General features: G+C 40.2%; 1 protein-coding gene across 11 annotated transcripts in view; it reads right to left on the bottom strand.

Annotated features, from left to right (window-relative positions):
* CDC42BPA (CDC42 binding protein kinase alpha) overlaps positions 1-19,466 on the bottom strand; it is a 142,786-nt gene that overhangs the window by 38,351 nt on the left and 84,969 nt on the right. For 8 of the 11 annotated variants that reach the window (XM_072409954.1, XM_072409950.1, XM_072409949.1 and 5 more), the window contains 6 exons: positions 19,120-19,286; positions 17,484-17,600; positions 5,751-5,887; positions 4,569-4,811; positions 4,026-4,163; positions 1,989-2,233 (listed from right to left, as the gene is read on the bottom strand). In XM_072409954.1, the coding sequence (XP_072266055.1) occupies positions 1,989-2,233; positions 4,026-4,163; positions 4,569-4,811; positions 5,751-5,887; positions 17,484-17,600; positions 19,120-19,286 (1,047 nt within the window). The remainder of the gene's footprint in view (positions 1-1,988; positions 2,234-4,025; positions 4,164-4,568; positions 4,812-5,750; positions 5,888-17,483; positions 17,601-19,119; positions 19,287-19,466) is intronic. The other 3 variants (XM_072409948.1, XM_072409956.1, XM_072409955.1) reach the window with 1 other exon arrangement.

Below are 19,466 nucleotides of genomic sequence, written 5' to 3' on the forward strand. Positions count from 1 at the left end.
GCACGCCGACGCTTGGGGTCCTAAGACAATGGCACGCTAACGCTTGGGGTCCTAAGACAATGGCATGCTAACGCTTGGGGTCCTAGGACAATGGCACACTGATCCTTTAGTATCTCAGAAAAATGGCACACCAATGCTTGGGTGTCACAGAACAATGACACACCAATGGCGCACCAAGACTTGGGGTCCCAAAACAATGGCACACTGACATTTAGAGTCCCAGCACAATGGCACATTGACACTTGGGGTCCCAAAAACATTGGCACACTGATGCTTGGAGTCCCAAAACAATGGCGCACTGATACTCGGGGTACAAAAACAATGGCGCACTGATACTCGGGGTACAAAAACAATGGCACACTGACACTTGGGATCCCATAAAAATTTTACACAAACACACAGTACTAAGCTCACTTATACTGGGAGGCTCCAGAACATTGCCGCATTGACACTTAGGGTTGCAAAGCAATACCACACTTGGCTTTTTCTCTTCTTTTATGTGCTACCAATAGGAGATGAAGTCAAATATGAACCTACTAAACCTTGGATACACCCAGCTTTCTTTACATAAGTGGTTTCCTTCTCTATGTTTTCATGCAGCTGCTGCCCATAGTATGTCCTTGGAGTCAGTTGATGTCCCTTAGGCTTTGTGCCAATAACTTTGTACTGACACAGCTGAGGGAAAATTTGGAGGAGGTAGTCCTCAGTGCGAGACCTTCATGTTAACTGATCACGTGAATCGGGCAGAGATACACAATACCTAAATCTTACAGAAAATTTCCAGTTTTGTGGAAAATACAATTAATTGCAGGTCAACCAAAAACAATGCACGGAATATATCACATTTTATAGCAAACTCTTAAAGTCTACAAACACCAAGGCATTGTTTAACTCTTTAACTCTAGGGAGCAAAGGGAATGCAATACTATTCTGAGAATTGGGGGATCCAAACAAAACAGAGCAAAATTGTGGTGAGGCTATGAAAATTCACATATATACACATTAAAAGCAGATATCTAGCAAAAAGAACAAGAAAAAAGAATAGCCCATTCAAAGCTCTATTCTGATTCCCTATAGCCAGCTTCCCTGTACATGGAGCAACCGGCTCTTTGTGCTTTCTTTTCCAGTCTAGGCTCTGCTGTATGGGAGCTGATACCAAGTTGAATCCATGTACTGACAATGCATGCACCTTAATAATACATTGATGTATTAATGCTTACAGAGCTTCACCTGTGCCTTTTATATCTGCAGGAGTTCATCTTTATCAAGCAGTAAAAACACTTTAAAACAAACCCTTCCAAACTAACTTCTGCAGCTGAAGCTGCTGTGGTGCAATTCAATCCCACATGTTCAAAACGGAAGCAGTGAAATTGATCAAGTTAGTTCTCAGCACTTTGCCCTCTCCCCTTTTCCTATGCGCTTACTCTGTATATACCGTAGAGACTGGACAGATTGCAGGCTGCTAGTTGAGAAGAGATGGGGGTGGGGAGTCTCAGCTACTGAGAGCTTTCTGTTGTAATCTTTTGAATTAATTACTCCACAGTGCCTGCAGATGCAGATTTCAGTAAGGGCTTGCTTTAAAGTTTAGGTAATTATTTAGTTTAGCTAAATATTTAAGCCCAATTTTGGGTTTTTCAAACTCCCACACAGACTTCCCAGTAGGTCTCCTGGCAGTATTGCTTATTTTTCTTTTGTATGATGTTTGTACCTATTACTTTATCATTATATCGTATTTGTTGGGAGATAATGTCTGGCAATAAACTTTTTAACTGAAAGATTTCAGATAAATGACACCGGGAGTAATTTGACCTTGTAGATTAGATGAATGTCTTTAATGCGGAAGACAGCTTTGAAGAGTAGGTAAGTATTGCAGACAAGAGTTGTTTGTATTTTCTTCTCCAATTAACTCTTTTTTTAAGCATTAAAAATATATTATTATTATTGCCTGGAGCCTGACCACAGCTATAAAAAAAAAGTATTCCCTGTACCTCTCCCTCCGTATTTTGTCCAGCTTGTCCTTTAGGATCATGGTCTCCTTCTTCAGGGTCAGCTGTTGGCTCTCAGCCTCCCGCAGCTCCTTCTTCAGGTTTTTAATCTCGGTGGCATGTAATGCCTCGCGTTTGGACAGCTCCTCCTCGTAGGACACGCTCTTCTTTTCGAGATCCGTTCTCAGCTTGTTAATTTCTTGCTGCTGTTCCGAGCTGCCGAATCCCAGAGTGCGGCCGGTCTGTTTCTAGAGAAAGAAACAAGAATAGACTAAGAATTCTGCTGGTAAACTCATTGATTGCTGTGGGGTTTCAGAGAAATCAATTTTTTGCTGCAGAGGTTTCTTGGGCAGGATGAGGTTGGTATTATTATACAGTACAGTGTTTATATAGCGCTGACATATTACGCAGCACTGTACAAAGTTCATAGTCATGTCACTGGCTGTCCCTACCATAGTCATATGTCATTATACAGTCTAAGGTCATTTTTGGGGGGAAGCCAATTAACTGCATATTTTTGGAAAGTGGGAGGAAACCGGAGCACCTGGAGGAAACCCCCACAAACTTGGGGAGAACATGCAAACTCCATGCAGATGGTGTTCTGGCTGAGATTTGAACCTAGGACCCAATGCTGCAGAGTCCTAACCACTGGGCCATCATGCTGCCTACGAATGAAGAAGGCGGCGGCTACATGGTGAATGTCATTCCAAATCCAGCAAACTCCTAATCACCTGTGCACCCCAGCAGAGTTTTCAACAATAACTACCTATGTTACAAAAATGAACAAAGAGCTGTTCTATAGTCCTAAAATTTCCTGTTATAGTCTGATAGAGAGTGTTGTCACACAAAGACAGAATGTTTGTCACTGGCTGAATTAACAGGAGAATATATGGAGAAAAGAAAAAAAAATGCAGCTGCACCATGTTAGATAAAGTAAAGAAAGGAAAAACAGGTTCTGTGTATTATTTGGAGAGATTTATTGTCACTAGTTATTATAACTACATTATGCTATATATAAAATTTCATATCAGGCTGTTTTCACCATTTGGAGGAGTCCAGCTCACTGTATGGAGATATTCTAAAATGTCTTATATCCATATCAGAATAAGTGACAGTAGGGGCCTCTGCAAAACCAGACTCTCCGCTGAGGGGCTAATCGATGACAGATGCTCTTATAGTTCCATGAATTATTTTTACCCAACTATCCCACACTGTGTCTTAGCATGAACTCATGTATTCATTTATCATTCCAAGATTTGTTCAAACTGTATAGTTTTCCTCCACTTTCTATTCTAGCACTCAAATATGTAACTTTATTACTAACAAAAAATAAGTAATTCCCCCATGTAGGTATCCAATATAAACTTTGCAAAAGTTTCAGCAAATTCTACAGCAGCTTATCACCTCCTTCTGTTCTAATGATAGTAAGAGAAGCAGTTTTAATGCATTTTTGTGGAAATCATTGCTAGGAGTTAAAAACTGCCTTTACACATGATCAGTCCTAACATACAGTGCAACCCCTGCAACCCAAAATATGGGTCAAAGTATTCCAGAGGGTTCTATCATCATTTGCAAGGAAATATGTCCTGGAATTTGCAGCCCGTATACCCCACAGTACAAAGGAATATATTATTATTATTAGTAATAATAATAATAAACAAGATTTATATAGCGCTAACATATTACACAGCGATGTACATAGGGGTTGCAAATGACAGACAGATACAGACAGTGACATAGGAGGAAGAGAGGACCCGAAAAGCTTACAATTTAGGAGGTAGGGGGAAGTAACACACAATAGGAGGGGAGATATAGACTGAGGGAAAGTAGTGAGGGTTTTAGGAGACAGAAGAAGACGGGTAGGTGAGGTTGAAGCGTTGGGGTTTGAGTGCTCTTTTAAATGAGCAAGTAGGAGCTCGAGGAAGAGAAAGACCATTCCAGAGAATCGGGGCAGCTCTAAAAAAGGTGAGAAAGGTAAGTTGGACAAGAACTGTGTAGGTATTTGAAGGCAAAGCACAGGAGCTTGAATTTGATTCTCACCACAAATATTGTCCTGGACTGATTTACCTTGAGACCCTCCAGCTCACTCTCCAGTTGTTTGGCGTATTGCTCACTGCGTTCTCGTAATTTCTTGTCTTTAGAGGCTTCGGCCCCTGCAGATTCTGCCTGGGCCTCGATCTGGAAGAGAGACCATACCACCAGTTCAACTGAGAGGCACCAAAAAGGACTCCGGAAGATACAAAATAATAGGTTAGTGAAAAAACCAATAGGTCAATAACTATGCCTGAAAGCAATTTTTTTAATTTTGGTTAAGAATATAAAACAGTGGCAGAAATAGAGTCTATTTGGTAAGATTATAGATCTATGTTTATATTGAAATGTTTAAATTTCTCTGCTGTTAACTGACTTACTACCTCTGTGTGTTCCAAGCATAGATGGGGGGGGGGGGGGGGGGCAGGTTGCACCTCTAGGCTTTTTATTACCATTGGTGTCCCACTCTTGGGGATTACCTCTAATTTTTTTTCCTAGTAACCATTGGGGATTTCCTAAAGTACCGTGTCCTACATCATCCAATATACCAACCTCTTTCTTGGCTCGTTCGGTCTTGCGCAGGTCTTGCCGCAGCCCCTCCACCTTTTGTGCCAAGCTCTCCATTTCTTCTTCCTTGTCGCGGAGTTGCCGCACAAACTTCTGCTTCTGAGATCTCAGCTCTGTCAGCCTCTCGCTCAGCTCCTTCATCTCCTGCAGAGTCTGTTTCTGTTGGCTTTGGGCCTCCTTTAGCTCTTTGGTTTGGGACTTCAACTTCTCGGTGGACTCCACAAGCTCCTAAATTACAAAATATGATGACAGGAAGATAAGAAATTGACATTAATCCAATGTATTTTTAAGCATTGTTTTATCAAAAAAAATAGATTTTAGTGTGTGGTAGATATTGGAGCCACCTGACTCTTGGGCATTCTCTGTTGTTAGATCTCTGGAGTTTTCACTATTCCTGCAAAATTCTACATTTACTTTATATTATGAAGAATGTAGTTAGAAAACAGGAATAAATGATGACAGAAAGGTCTTGCTGTGAATTTTACATTCACATGAAATGCATGACATAAATGAGAACAAGCTCTTATAACTCAACTCCATGCACTTTAATTGAAATGTATTCCACTGTAGGCACAAAGGATATAAAATCACTTTGCTTGAACCAAATGCCTTTGACTCAGATTGCAACATGTAAAATTAGCAATACCATCATCACTGCTGATGCAGAGAGAATACCTGTGGGTAATCAGTGTATTAAAAAAGACACAGACCTTGTGTCACTCTGTCCAAAAATAAAATAAATTTTAGCCTTATTTGTTGAAAACAATGGTAAAGTGTTTATAACCTTGATTTACTCTGTAAAAAATAACTACAACAAGGCAAATTTGGTAGAGTTTTTAATGGCAATATGAGCTTTGGTATCTTTAATGTTTTCAGAAACCCTGGCAGGGCTCCGCCCCCACATATGGAACTAGCTAAGCCTAGTATGAATAATCTACTAAGGGTGTACAAACCAATAGTCCAAAACCCTCTCCATTGGAAGAGCGAATTTACCCTGCCCTGTGACAACACAAAGGAAAAACTGATAGTATATTGTATATTTTGTAGTTCCAAAATCAATAAAGGCCCGTGGGCATTAAACTATACTTCACCTTGCTTTAGGTAGAGCGGTGTTTTAGCAAAAAAAAGCGCAACTCTCCATAATATATCAATGTAGCCAGCATTCACCTTGTTGAGCTCCTCCTTCTCTTGTTTCAGGACTTTCACTTGCTTCTCAAACACCTTGAGTTGTCTAGAGAAATCCTCCAAGTCCTGCCTCGTTCCTGCTCCGCTCTTCTCCAACTGCTGGTTAGGCTGTCCGGCCCCTGGAAGGCAAAAACAGATATGAAAAATATCTTTATTACCAAAGAAACTGGATTTTCAAGTGAACCTGTAAAGTATTTTTTTAAAAGTCCTGCCACTGAGAGGACTCTACTAGGTGTCTGGTGATCCCCAGTTTCTCCACCCTCCTATCAAATGCTGTCTGTTTCCCCACAATGGTGCTTTTTCCTTACTGCTTTGCCTGATTGGGGTTTAACCCTTCCTCAATCTACTAGAAACATTTTTTACTGCAATTCATAAAGCTTTTAGAAAGGATTTTCATATAACAATGCACAAGAAGTGCAAAGCAATCAACCCAAATGGGGGCAGAAAACTGCAGTTTGTCTTGAGTTCTAAACTTTCCATATTCTAATTAACATCAAACCTTCTGAGTAAGATTGTAGATTGTAGAAGTGGACTAAAAAAGTAAAGATTTGCCGTGTTAAAGGGAACATCCAAAATAAAGGTATCTTGGTGGAGAGATGAACTCTAATCCAGGTACAGTAAGGGCCCTTTCAGATCTGCTCCTGGATGCACTGCTCCCACATAAACTAAAGTGGCATGCTTTTTTTAGGAAATGTACTGTGATGTGCCACATGCAAAAATTGTCCTGTCTGTTCCTATTTTCTTGAATAGAAGTGGCTGGGACCATGGTTGAGCCAAAAGGCTCCTTTTATTAAAGCTCTCCAGAGAATAGACTTTCATCAGTGAAGCTGGGGGATCCAGCAAACCTGCAATGGATCTGGTCCAGGATTCAAAACATTTGCTAGCAAATAGAAAATGACTTAAAAAAATCAATTTTAGGATTGCTGGATCACCCAGCTTCACTGATGAATGTTTATTCTCTCCAGTCTTGGAGAGCTTTAATAAATCAGGCCCAATGGCGGAAAACTGAGGCTCACTTCACATCTGAAATGTCTCCAAATATTCCATCCATTGCAACTCTAATTTATATCTAAGCACAATATGAAAAAAATTAAATATTGCACTCACCCAGTCATTGGTTGTGGTTGCTGCATTAGTTTATTTCTTTTCCTTTTTAATTTTACTACCAATACCACACTTCCTGTCCCTGGATGAGAGGGATCACTGTACTGTAGGAGTGTTGTCACCCTAGGACAGGAAGTGTTAGGGTTACAGAACCCCCTCCATAGCACAGGGGGAAACAATGTAACTTTTGTTTTAAATTGAATATATTAAAATGCATTAAATTGTACATTTAACAGATCGACAGTACATTCATTGGAGTCACAATCAAAAGTAAATGAAATAAGATGTACATATGTTACAGGCAGTAAACGTGAAGAACTTGTTTTGGGCCTTTAAACAAGTCCACAAAAGTAAAAAAAATGCATCTGGCATTTGGATTATTTTCAGCCATTGTGGAATATTTCTTGTCGGGAGTCAGGTTTACTGTAAATTCCATCGGTAGCGGGCTGTTATCGGTTTTTACACTACATAACTTGTGGGTGTCTGGTGTTTAGACTGACACATTCCAGACGGGATCCGCAGCTTGCGGAGGAGGAAGGGCACACAGGTGTGTGTGTTTATATACAAGATTATGTGCTAAAATTAGGACCATATGTCTCTTCCTTCCAGGGATAACAAAAGTAAAACAATCGCCTCTTCAAAACTCGAACCTTTTCCTCGTTTGTTTTGGTCAGGAAAAGGTAATTCCTTTGTAAAATAAATCGGAGCCTGGACCGGTATTCAGAGCTCCCCCCTTCCCAACAATCTGGGATTCAGCGATGCCGTTGGCTATTTGTGTATAAGTTCCGATATCTTATAACTTGCACGTGTTCCCCTCTTTTACAGCTTCTTCTTCCTGCAGCCAAGGCCTGTATATGAAAGGCTAATAAAAATATTTCGTTTTTCCATTGTGTGTTGTGGTAATGTGTGTAACATGTGTTTCTGCACAGTGATGGCATTTATTTTAAATGGCAACATAATGCACCAAGGCAGTGCCAGGTAGTAGATTTTGGAGCACTGGAAAAAAGTGTTTTGAAAGAAATGGCCATGGTGGAGTGCATTCATTTTCAGTTACATCTCATCTAAGAGGACTAGTTAGGTGCATCACAACATTTGTGGCTTTTCATGTCTTGGGTTCCTGCGAATATGGGTGGCTGGCATCTTGCCAATTGCTTTGTCACTTGCACCACAGTTCTGGTTCTAAAGAACCACTCCTGCAGATTTTACACTGAATTGAGCAGTACTGAACTGCTCACTTCTGTTCTCATTCATTCTCTATGGGGCTGCTGTGGGTAGAAGCTACTTTTAGCATTTCCCCTAGGGCAGCAGTTCGCCTCCTATTGTTTGTTACTTCCACCACCTCCTAGATTGTAAGCTCTTTGGGAGCAGGGTCCTCTCCTCCTCCTGTGTCACTGTCTGTATTCATCTGTCATTTGCAATCCCTATTTAAAACCGCTGAGTAATATGTTGGTGCTAATTAATTCCTGTTTATTAATAATAATAATAATAATAATAATAATAATAATAAAAATAATAATAAAAAAGCTGTAACTGCACCATAACCTCATTGCCAGTCTGAACATAGCCTTAAGGTTCATCATCACAACTAGGTAAAAAAAAAACAAATGTGATCATTAACAATGATCATCATAATTTTGTGATATGCTTAGTATTGCAGCATATCACAACATTATGATTATCATTAACAATGATCACATTTGCTTATTACTTATTTGTGCACTGCTGCAGCTCTTGTTGCATTAGGCAGCTCATTCATTTAAACCAAAGCAGACAAAAAATACATATGTATTTTAGGCAGTAGATTGCAACACACTGTAGTGCATTTTTGTGCATTGGAGAGCACTGCATTGCAGATGTATTAACAAGGTGCATTGGGATACCATTAATATTGGATGGCCCCACATGATATCAATCCACCTAGAACACGTTAACATGCAATGTGCATGTAATCAAGCCTCATTAGTGTGAAAGGGCCCTTGGGGTTTCCACCAACAAACAATATGTACTGAGAATTGTAGGCAATAGCCTTCTGATCTCTCGACCTTAACAAACCCTTGTTTCCTCCCTGGGGACGGTGCAACGTGCCATAGACAAGGTTTGGCCCGGCACTCTCGTCTGCTAATGAACTTCTAGTAAAAGATGAAGCTAGCTCAGCTCTATGAGCTTTCTCCAAACCCAGCTAACCTCCTAAACTGCAGTGATGGAATCCAGGGACTGTAAAACGGCTGGACGCATACAAATCAGGAATAGCAGAGAGCAGAACATATGATTATCGCTGATATGGAAAACTTAGGAGCTGGCAGCGGTAGGAGCACACTGGAGGCCGGCCGAGAAGTATAATCATTCTCAAATGTGACAAGAAAATATTGGTAGTGCATTTCCAACGTCGTGCAATCACCCAATCATGCTTACCTCCTCGCAGGAATGAAGTGTTTGCAGAAATAATTTACTACCCCAAACAAATTAAATGTTTGCTATACACACAGTTTCATGTGTGCACTTATAGCAACCTTGCACTGCCAAAGTTTATTGACACGGCTGCCAAATACAAAATGTTTTTTGTTAACTCGCAAATACTTAACGATAAACAAAAACTTCTGCAATCTGTCCCCAGAGGCCCAGTTATTTTACTGGTAGGTGAAACTATTTTTGCCTACAACAATGGTATAGCAGGCCTCAGTTGTGACTCCTAACCTTAAGAATGGGGTGGCACATAAAGGCTGTCTGTGGGCGCACCGCAGGGGATGGCAGAAACTGTGGACATGATACAGGTGCTACAGATGGTACAGACTGAAAACACTGTACAGGACACAAAGTCTGGAAATAATGTACAGCCCTGTGTAATATGTTGGCACTATACAAATCCTTTTTATTAATAATAATAATATTCACAGTCACTTTTAAAATCAGTGCTGCCACTACTGAATGCTGAGGTCCAGAGGCAACAAGAACTAAAGAGTCTCATGTGGTCCATGGACCACAGTGGGCACTAGAGCTTTAAAGGTGAAGCCAGGCCATAGCCACAACCTTTATGCCTGTCCAGTGACAGTCGTGTGACATTTCTCCCTGCATACAAGGTCAGGGGAAGTGGTTAGAGATGTGGGCTTAGTGGCTGGCTTTTTAAAAAGTCAAAATTTGCATATATCATTTAAAGCACTGTTTAGCCGGCATGTTTAAAAGGAAGCACTGAAAAAGAAAAAGAGATGATGGAGTTGATTGGTAGGGCATCAGTAGGTTTACATGCTTTGGGAGTCAAAATGATACAAACTGGGAGAATCAAATTAAAACCATTCAGCAAGTGAACTCTGGGCAATATCCAAAATAACATGTATGTTGCAGTCTCTCAGTAGCATTAGTTTCGTTTGTGCCTTCCTTGTAAACTCGTTTTTTTTATCTTCAAGGTTTAATTTTTTCCACTTCCCTCTACAGGGTGACAAGGCTGTTGGTCCAGCAGTAAAATCAGACAGCCACATTGTCACCTTGTGTAAAGAGTAGTCTTAGATGGACAAGTAGAACTTATGAACTTTGGGTAAGCCACAAAATAAATTCACTATATAAATGTAAGCTGACCGTTGTAAATACCCTGTTAGAATTCTTAGGTTTTTGGCTTGAATGGGGTGAACTCGCATTACAGGAGCAATCTATTCATGTCAAGGAAGTGTTGCATGAGCAGGCTTGGAAGAGGTACATGGGCAGGGGGGTCTTTTAGGCAAAAGTCACCAATAACAAGGTATCATCAAAGCGACATCAAGGTTTTTGTCCGTACATTCCAGTCTTATGATACAGAACAAAGGACCCATCTACATCTTCAGCTGTCTCACCAATCTTTCAGCAAAGGGAGTTTTGTGGTTTTAGGTATATCCAGACACAAAAGACACACAATATTTTATAGCAAGCTAGTAAAAAAGCCACATCAATAGTAATTTTTGGTTCAAGCTTGCAATAAAATCAATCAGGGTGTTTACATCCTGAATGTGCATGTCTAGGCAAAACAGAGATTTATTTTTATTCCTTAAAAAATGCTAAAAGTACAATACATTGCCTATTGACCTTCAGGAAATCCAATGAGCTTCTCAGTTCCTGTAGTGAGCTTACAATGACAACTCTGCCTCTCTTGCTCTGGAATCCCAAACATTGTTGTCAAGTATTGTCTCCATGAGGAAAGTGTTCTGTAGTGTAGCAGGGGGCAGGACTGACAACACTGTTTGGGATTTCAGTGCAGAAGAGGCATTGTGTTGTCAGATTACTATAGGGAGGGCTGGTGAATTAGCATGCTTTTTCCATTTTTTCCATGCTTTTTTAAGGGGACAAATCTTGGGAGAAGTTAACGTATTGCAGATTTGTATTTAATGCATTTTTTTTTAATTGTGCCCTGATTTGCACTTTACAATACACCCCAGTTCCCCTTTAAGATTATATCCTCTCCGCCAAGATACATGTGTCTGCGCTATTCTCTGCTGTTGCCGTTTACAGTGCTGGCACAGTTCGGGATTCCTAAAAATGTTCTCCTGTGTTACCGAAACAACAAAACTCTCCAGATCGTCTGTTGTATTAGAAACACATGCCTGGAGGAAAGATCGCTTTATAGGCAAAGAAAATACCGTGACTCACCACGCAGACATTCCAAGCAGCAGCAGTAAATATATAATCCGCGGGTTCACAAACGTTGCCTCGCAAGTGTTTCCTGTGTTAACAGGCTGCGCATTGGAGGCCGTCACGGTGCGGAGGAAAGGAGTATTGATTAAAGCTGTGAAAAGTCTCAATCAGGAACATAATTAGAACCCAAAGGCCAACAGGAGCTGCCATATGTGTCCTTGTTGTGTCAGCCATAATAATGGGAGCAGGGACACAGATATAGCACACAACAAATTAATGTAACTCTCTATTCAGAGATCAGACTGGGAAAAGGAGAATCAGAACAAGGAATGAATAAGTTGTGCTGCATTTGCTAAAAGTAACATGCTAAAATGAGGAGAAAGAAAGGTAGATAGAGATGAAATCATCAGTATGCTGCTTCTCCTTTAACTATGCAATCACAGGCTGGTAAACGGACAAAATCTGTAAATTATATCAGGATTGACCATTTATGTGGAGACATGGGGAGCTTGTTGTACTTGGTGCCAGTGGTGACATCGGTGACCTATGTCTCCATTTAATGAAGAAATACAAGGGAGGAGGGTTTTTAAGGCAAACGTGTGATTGTATTTATGATCATTTCTCAAAATACATAACAAAATGTCAATATTGTTTTTTTAGATTGACTTGGGAGTCTATCCAAGTCAGTCTCATAGGTGTCCATTCAGGGAACTAGACAAAAGGCTTCTAAACTGGAATATATTGTATTACATGAAATAAATTGTGTTGCATACGTATGTGTTGCATACGATACCCTATGAAGCCCAAGTTTCCCGAAACGTGTCCGGTTATCGACATACGTATTTTGAGAAATGCTCATAAATAAAAACAGACATTTGCCTTAAAATTCTCTCTTGTATTTCTTCATTGTAAATAACCCAGGGTTGGCAAGCAGGCCCGCTATATAGCAAATGAATATACATATTTATTCCACTGGAAATCATTTCTAAATTATAATTTACTATATTTAAATAATGACATCAGTTTGGTTGCACCCTGGTCTCTTGTTTGTCTCTCTGCATGTACTTTGCTGACACTTGGATTTACTTGGACACTTGGACACACGCTGTATTTTGGAAAGCTTGTGGTCACTGCTAGTTTCATTCTGAATGATCTCTGAAATCAATACATTTAGATTGCAAATGTACAGCTACATGTTTTTTTTGGGGGGGGGGGAATCATATGCCAAGTTTTATATGTTTGAAGACATGTAATATTAACTTTTGAACTGAAATAAAGTATTGCTGGCATTTTAATATGATTGTGAATTATGAGGTATGATATGATTCAATAAAAGTCCCTAAGCTTATCTCTTCATATTCGTAATTATTTACATTGTGGGATGTGGCATCATGATATGTTGGTAATTTGATTTTTTTTTTAATTATTTGCAGCAAAGCAAAATTATGTCCCCTGACCAAGACCAAAGGAGAAGCTTCCAATTGTATCTCCATGAGTCAATTCACAATGCCAAAGTGCAGGCACACATTCATGATCGTGGCTGGTTAAAGCAATAACTAGAATTAGCACTTTATACTTAAGTAACAGGATAGTTGGTATTCTTAAATCCCAACATCCCTTGAAGGATAATGATTACTCCAAATATAGTAAAAAGGAAAACGTGATACTTAGGAGCTGGCATCAGTACGAGCTGCGTTTCAAAATAAGAACATTCTCCCTTTTAGGAATCAGGCTCCCCTTGCATGTGCTATTGCTGGTATCATGGCTTAGTTGCTCCATTCTATAACTTGACTTGAAGTGGATAGACATAGAAGCTTCTCTTTTGGTCTTAGAAATCCACTTTTGTTCTTCCGAAAGTTCTGCAAGGTGTTCATGCTGTGGTGTGACTATCGGTAAAGATCAAGGTCTCCTCTAAAGCTTACATGTCATTCTGCATATAAATACATATTTGGTCACATACAAGGGTGAGCGGTGAATATTAATTTGCAAGATTTGGAGCATTTTTTGGTACTCTTAGAGGTGACTTTGTTCCCCCACATCTGTTTTTTGCAGTTTACTTCACCCGTACATGGAGGGGTTGAATACATTGGCAGTAGTTAAAGGAAACATTACATTTGGACAACATGATGTCTCTGAGGGGGTTTGATCTTGGTCTAAGTATTTGTTCTGTAATGTGTTTATTTATGGAAGTGGCCATCTTGGTAGAGGTGTAGGGCTTTGCTTCCATATGCAGAGCTGTCAATAAAAAGAAAACAGCAAGCAGCACAGTGCTCACCAGGGCCATGGGGATGGGGTTGGTACATTGCTGAAAATCTTATGAGAACAGCCAGATAAGCAGGCAGGAAGCTGTAGGCACAGGAGTGCCTTGGCAGATACATACCAGGAAAGGCACTGCTACATTTTAGGATGAGATAGAGACAAAGGGTGCGTATCCTAAGATCATTAAAATTGCAAAATGTTCCCTACAACATAGCAAAGTTTCACTTTTTGTGATCAGTTCCACTTCAATTATTGGGCTCTCTATGGTCATCCCATTACGTTGACAACATCATACTCAAATTGCATGTCTTAATTTCTCTTTGTACACCTCCTAAATATAATATGCTATTGCAGCTGTTGTCTGGCTGTCAGCACTTAGTAGCATTCCCTGTCAAAGTATATGGCAGTTCTAGGTTTTGTCCAACATTTAGGAGAAGACATGGGGCTTCAGAAGGCCAAATGCACCTAAGCTAATTACAGCAATATGTGCAAATAGTGGGCCAGAAATGTCTGGCAGGATAAAACAATGAGAGAAAACTAGAACACGGTATCTTAAATCGTACAGTCACGGCCTGTAAAACCTTTTCAACACAACAAGAATCTTAATTCTGCCAGACACAGTTTAGCTGCAACTGGCAGGCAGCGGGAGGAGTACCAGTCATTGAGTGCAATAATTGCTCTCTTCTATCATCACTTGTACACAATGATTGCCCCCTATTTCTAGGCTGTGATAGAGAATCACAGATGTCTATACACTACGCTCATTACTGCTCAGCAACATCTGGGAATTGCCGTCGGAGAAGCTGACTCCTTCCAGAAACTCGCAGTTCACAAAGAATTCCCTCTAAATGATGTGCAAACAGGAGATAGGAGTACCATATAATGACCCCATTTTTAAAAAATGTGCTGACCATATTCCTGCTTCTGCATGTCAAATCTGCAACAAGGTTGTACAAAAATCTTGCATGGTTCGAGACAGGGAAATCGCCCAGTTTTTCTAAGCAAGAGCAGAATTTATTCAATGAAAGAATAATACTTAAAAGGAGATATTTCAAGACAGAGGTTACTGGGCATCAGATTTTCGCGATTACTGCATTACAGAGAAAAAATAAACTTGGATGCTGAATATACGGATGTTAAGGGGAACATTAAAGTTCACAAATTGCTCCGATCCTGTTCCCCTTTCTTCTGATCTAAACTGATCTTCTCCCATTTTTACAGTTGCATACTTTGTTATACAAACAATGTAAACCTTCATTGATTTGGGTGCACCTGTGCATTGATCCTAAAGACTTCTACAGTCCCAAGACAGATGGGTTCCATAGAAGTCTATGTGCAGGCATGGACAGGACAAAAGTGACTTGCTGCGCAAGATAAACAGTAGAATTACAGCAGATATAGGTAAGTATGCACTTGTGGAGAAGTGTGGACTAGGTGAGGTCAGGGTGCACATAGGATTGTTATATGCTCGTTAATTTAGATAAATGCTTACTCCTAGGGAAAGCTAGGGTTACGAAAACTCCCGCTGCTGGAGATAGCGAGAGTTAGGGCAGGCAGGGTGGCCTGGTGGTTCCAGTTAGCAATGAATTCAGTCTAATAGGAATTGGGACAAATCATATAACATTGTTGTGTTTGAACCATTCAAGTTTTACCCATATGGTTTAAATCTTTTTTTTCTCCCCAGTTACCCTTCCACTTAAAATTCCACAAGGTTTTATTGCAGTGACTGACAAGTGTGCACACAATCACTGACTGTTGGAGTAAATCTCTTAACCATGTTTAAGAGTTGACAATGAAAAGTCTACGTTAAGGAGGATAACAAAGGTATCTGCAAATGCATTTATAATACACACCTCCTCATGTGCCTGTCAGCTCATCCAGTGACAGCTATCTAAAAAGACTTTAATGACTTCCTGTTGAACTTACAAGTCAGGAAAAAAGGGAATTCTCCCCAATGCAAAGAAATACACTGGCAGGGATTTCAATCCAATCCTACAACCAAAACTATGTTATGGGTGGACATGCACTCTACAGCCGAGTCAAAGACAAGTTTAAAGCCCAAGCCTGCATGGCCAATGGCACATAGACCATAGCCCAAAAGCCTGAGCTAAAAACAGAGCTTTAGGTGGGGTCCAGAAAGGCCTGTCCATTACAGGCTGCTTGCATAAGACTACAGCAAGGAGCAGATACAGGACCAGTCACCCCACACAAGAATGGCGAGCAGCAGTGACTGGTATTTATGATAAGAAGCTCACTCTCCTGCATATACTTCACAGATGTGGAAGGAATACACAATGCAAACCAAGATTAAAGTAAGAATACATATGGTTACTTTATGAAGACAGATTGTTTATCCTAGAGTTCAGCTTTAAAGAAGTGAGGAAAAGCACATACTTGATATTTCGGTGGTCTGGTGCTTAGGTATGTGTAAGAGTTCACCCAACCACCAGACCTCAGATCTTCAAAACTCAGGACCACAGTCACAAATAAACGGTTTGGTCTTCTTCTGCTGGAATTCTCGCATATAAGTATGTAGGATGTCACAAAAACAGCCATATACAAGAACCCCAAAATCTGACTAACTCTGAGGACTGCCAATCTGAGGACTGCCAAAGCTGACACATTTAAGCAACACCTCGGGCCTACCCAAGTATAAAAAACCCAATTATTCTTCTAGTGACTTCCTGTATAACACATGGCATGGAAGAGGCATACAAATCCCATTATGGTATCCAGATCAAGTAGTAGATTTTGAAGACCCTCAGCACGTCTGGGAGTGCACCCCCTACTACATCAAGATGATCCAAGGCTTCTCTTTCTTCTCTGGAATCACTAGCTATTATATGTGGTGGGAAAAAGAAGATGAAATGGGGCCCCAGCCATGAGATGTCTCCCCCCAGCCCAACAATGTCTTAAAATGACTTTGACAGGTACGATGATTTACGGCTACAAATGGAAATGGGATGTCAGAAAGTGCTCAACACAAACTATATGCACTCATTCCTGACATTTCCACATTTTGCTCCTGTACGGATACGTTCCGATAAATCGTATCATTTTGTCCCAGTGGACTGTATTAAATCAGGTCAGAGACTTGACACAAATCCTAACAGCCCATTCCTCCAGCTGCAACCATCTTAAAGTCTTTGCGAAGCATACACAGAAAAGCTGCAACACATTACAACACTAGTCAAATGGAAAGTGACGGGGGACACAAAATGGAAAAAATTATGGCAGGGATATCTCTGGTTGAAAAACATCTTTTAGAAAGAGAGAATAGGAATATTTGAAAAAAACACAAATGTAAATATGATTTCATGAAAAATGTAGGTTTGTCTTCCTACAACCCATTGCACAGCAGAAACCAGGCTTTGAAATGCTATGTAAGAATTTTATATCTGCCCCCCCATCCTTCCCTTGTCATAGTGTGCATTTGAAGACACAGACACTATTTGGAGAAGCAATACTCTGCTTGAATGGAAATCAAGAAAGCAATTGCAAATGTATTACCATAAGGATGATGCATAACTTTTATCTTCAGACCTAGTCCAGATCTTAATCTAACAATTTTTAAGCCCTGAAGTGCTTCCCCTCATCGACCCTGAAACGCATTGGATTATCTTGCTGACCACAAAGAAAGATCATTCTGAATGTGTACTAATGGTGTTTTTATTCTCCAATCCTCCTTTGTATCTGCTAACAATGTCATTGTATTGTATATAACACTGCCTGAACACAAAGGCAGAGTGCTTGTACCTTGTGTCTTCAGTTTATCTATCTCTTCTTTCAATGATTTGATTTCCAGATCCTTATTGGCAGTGACCGGTCCATCCACAGTGGGATACTGAAGAGCCTGCACAGTCTGTGTGGATTCTGGGAAAAAAAAGATAGGCAATTTAGCTTTGAGCATCAATTTAGATGATTTTCTACTCTTACAGTTTTCAAGGATAATAAACCTACAGCTAGACAATCCCACTATTCTAGTTCTTTATTTTGGATAGAATGGGGAAGAGTACTTTTACAACAGGGGCATAACTAATATACATGCAACCCACAGCTGAGCTAAGGGAAGATCCGCTGGCTGTATTACGAGAAGGGCTGTGGTACCATCACAGATAATGCCCGAGCCCATCTCCTAGAATGCTTGGTCATCAGTGCATACTGTGCTGCTGGGGAGTGTGTGGGGGGATTATAACACAGTGTGCAAGCCTTATTAATGTCTTGCTTCCAATATTCAGCCATTGTCAATAGGATGGAATCTAAATGAGGTCTGTGAGATTAAAAATAATATTACATAAGGCATTTTTTTTTTTAAAGGGTTTTTGTTTTGATGGCATAATGAAGACATATATTGTCTTTTTTATTATTTATTATTATTAAACAGGATTTATATAGTGCCAACATATTACGCAGTGCTGTACATTAAATAGGGGTTGCAAATTACAGACAGATACAGACAGTGGCATAGGAGGAGAAGAGGACCCTGCCCCGAAGAGCTTACAATCTAGGAAGTGAGGGAAGTATCACACAATAGGAGGGGGATATGGAATGGTGGGACATAGTGAGGGTTTAGGAGACAGAAGAAGATGGGTAGGTGAGTATGAAGTGTTGGGTTTGGAGTGCTATTTTAAATGATCAGAAAGTAGGAGCAAACGGAATAGGACGAGGAAGACCATTCCAGAGATTTGGAGCAGCTCTAGAAAAGTCTTGAAGCTGTGTGTGTGATGAGGTTATGAGTGTGGAAGTCATTAGTAGGTCATTGGAGGAGCAAAGAGAGCTGCTAGGGGGGTATTTTTTTATCAGGTCAGAAAGGTAAGTGGGGCAAGAACTGTGGAGGGATTTAATGTTAATTTATAATTAACCTATAATTAACTAAAATAAATACAAATATGTTCAGATTAACTTTTTACATAAAAAACTTGAGCAGGGATGGGGTGCTTGGTGTGCTGGAATGGGTAGTTTTGATTGGCTTCCGATTAGGTGCACCCTTATATTGTCATGTTTTTGTAAGTGTCTGACTACATTTGGAAATTGTGCCTTACTTCCCGCTCTGGTGACATTTCTAGGAATAGGAGAGTAGCACAAAGAACTGTTGATTCTGCCAAAAAGAAGTTCCTACCATTGTCACCCTTCTTGTAGTTGACAATGCTGCCTTTGAATTCCCAAGCACATTTGTCAGCCATGAGTATTGTTATTATGCTGAAGGAAGTTAGGGGCTCCCGAGATTTCTGGCACAACAAAAATTTTTCTTTGCTTGCAGAGTAAAAGACACAAGATGGAGAAATCTGTGTGTACTACAGAGAGGTACTGCATATGTTTTTCATTCTTTTTATTTTTTCCTAGACATGCGCTTGTAACATTTTTGAGCAGCTGTACAGATTTGGCAAAGCACCTTGCAACTTCCTGCTGAGCTCCAACTTTTCCTGCTCCAGGCGCCGTATCCTCCTCTCGTACGCCTCCGTCGCTAGGCTGTCTTGTAAAGTGCGCTGTACATTGGTGTCCAGATCTGTTTTGGCAATCCCTGATGCCGGGCGCAATGAACTCCTATCTGATAATACACTAAAGAAACAAAGCAAAGTCACAACATGAGATATTATATATAAAATATATAATATATATATATATATAAAAATATTAAGAGCTATGCTAAGCACCCCCCACCTTCCTATACCTTGCAGCTGCCCACATAAACTAGTGCCAATTGGACATGTCAGAGGCCAATGCATGCTGGTTGTATTT

Source organism: Pyxicephalus adspersus, chromosome 4 (assembly GCF_032062135.1).
Source record: "Pyxicephalus adspersus chromosome 4, UCB_Pads_2.0, whole genome shotgun sequence".
NCBI lineage: Eukaryota > Metazoa > Chordata > Amphibia > Anura > Pyxicephalidae > Pyxicephalus > Pyxicephalus adspersus.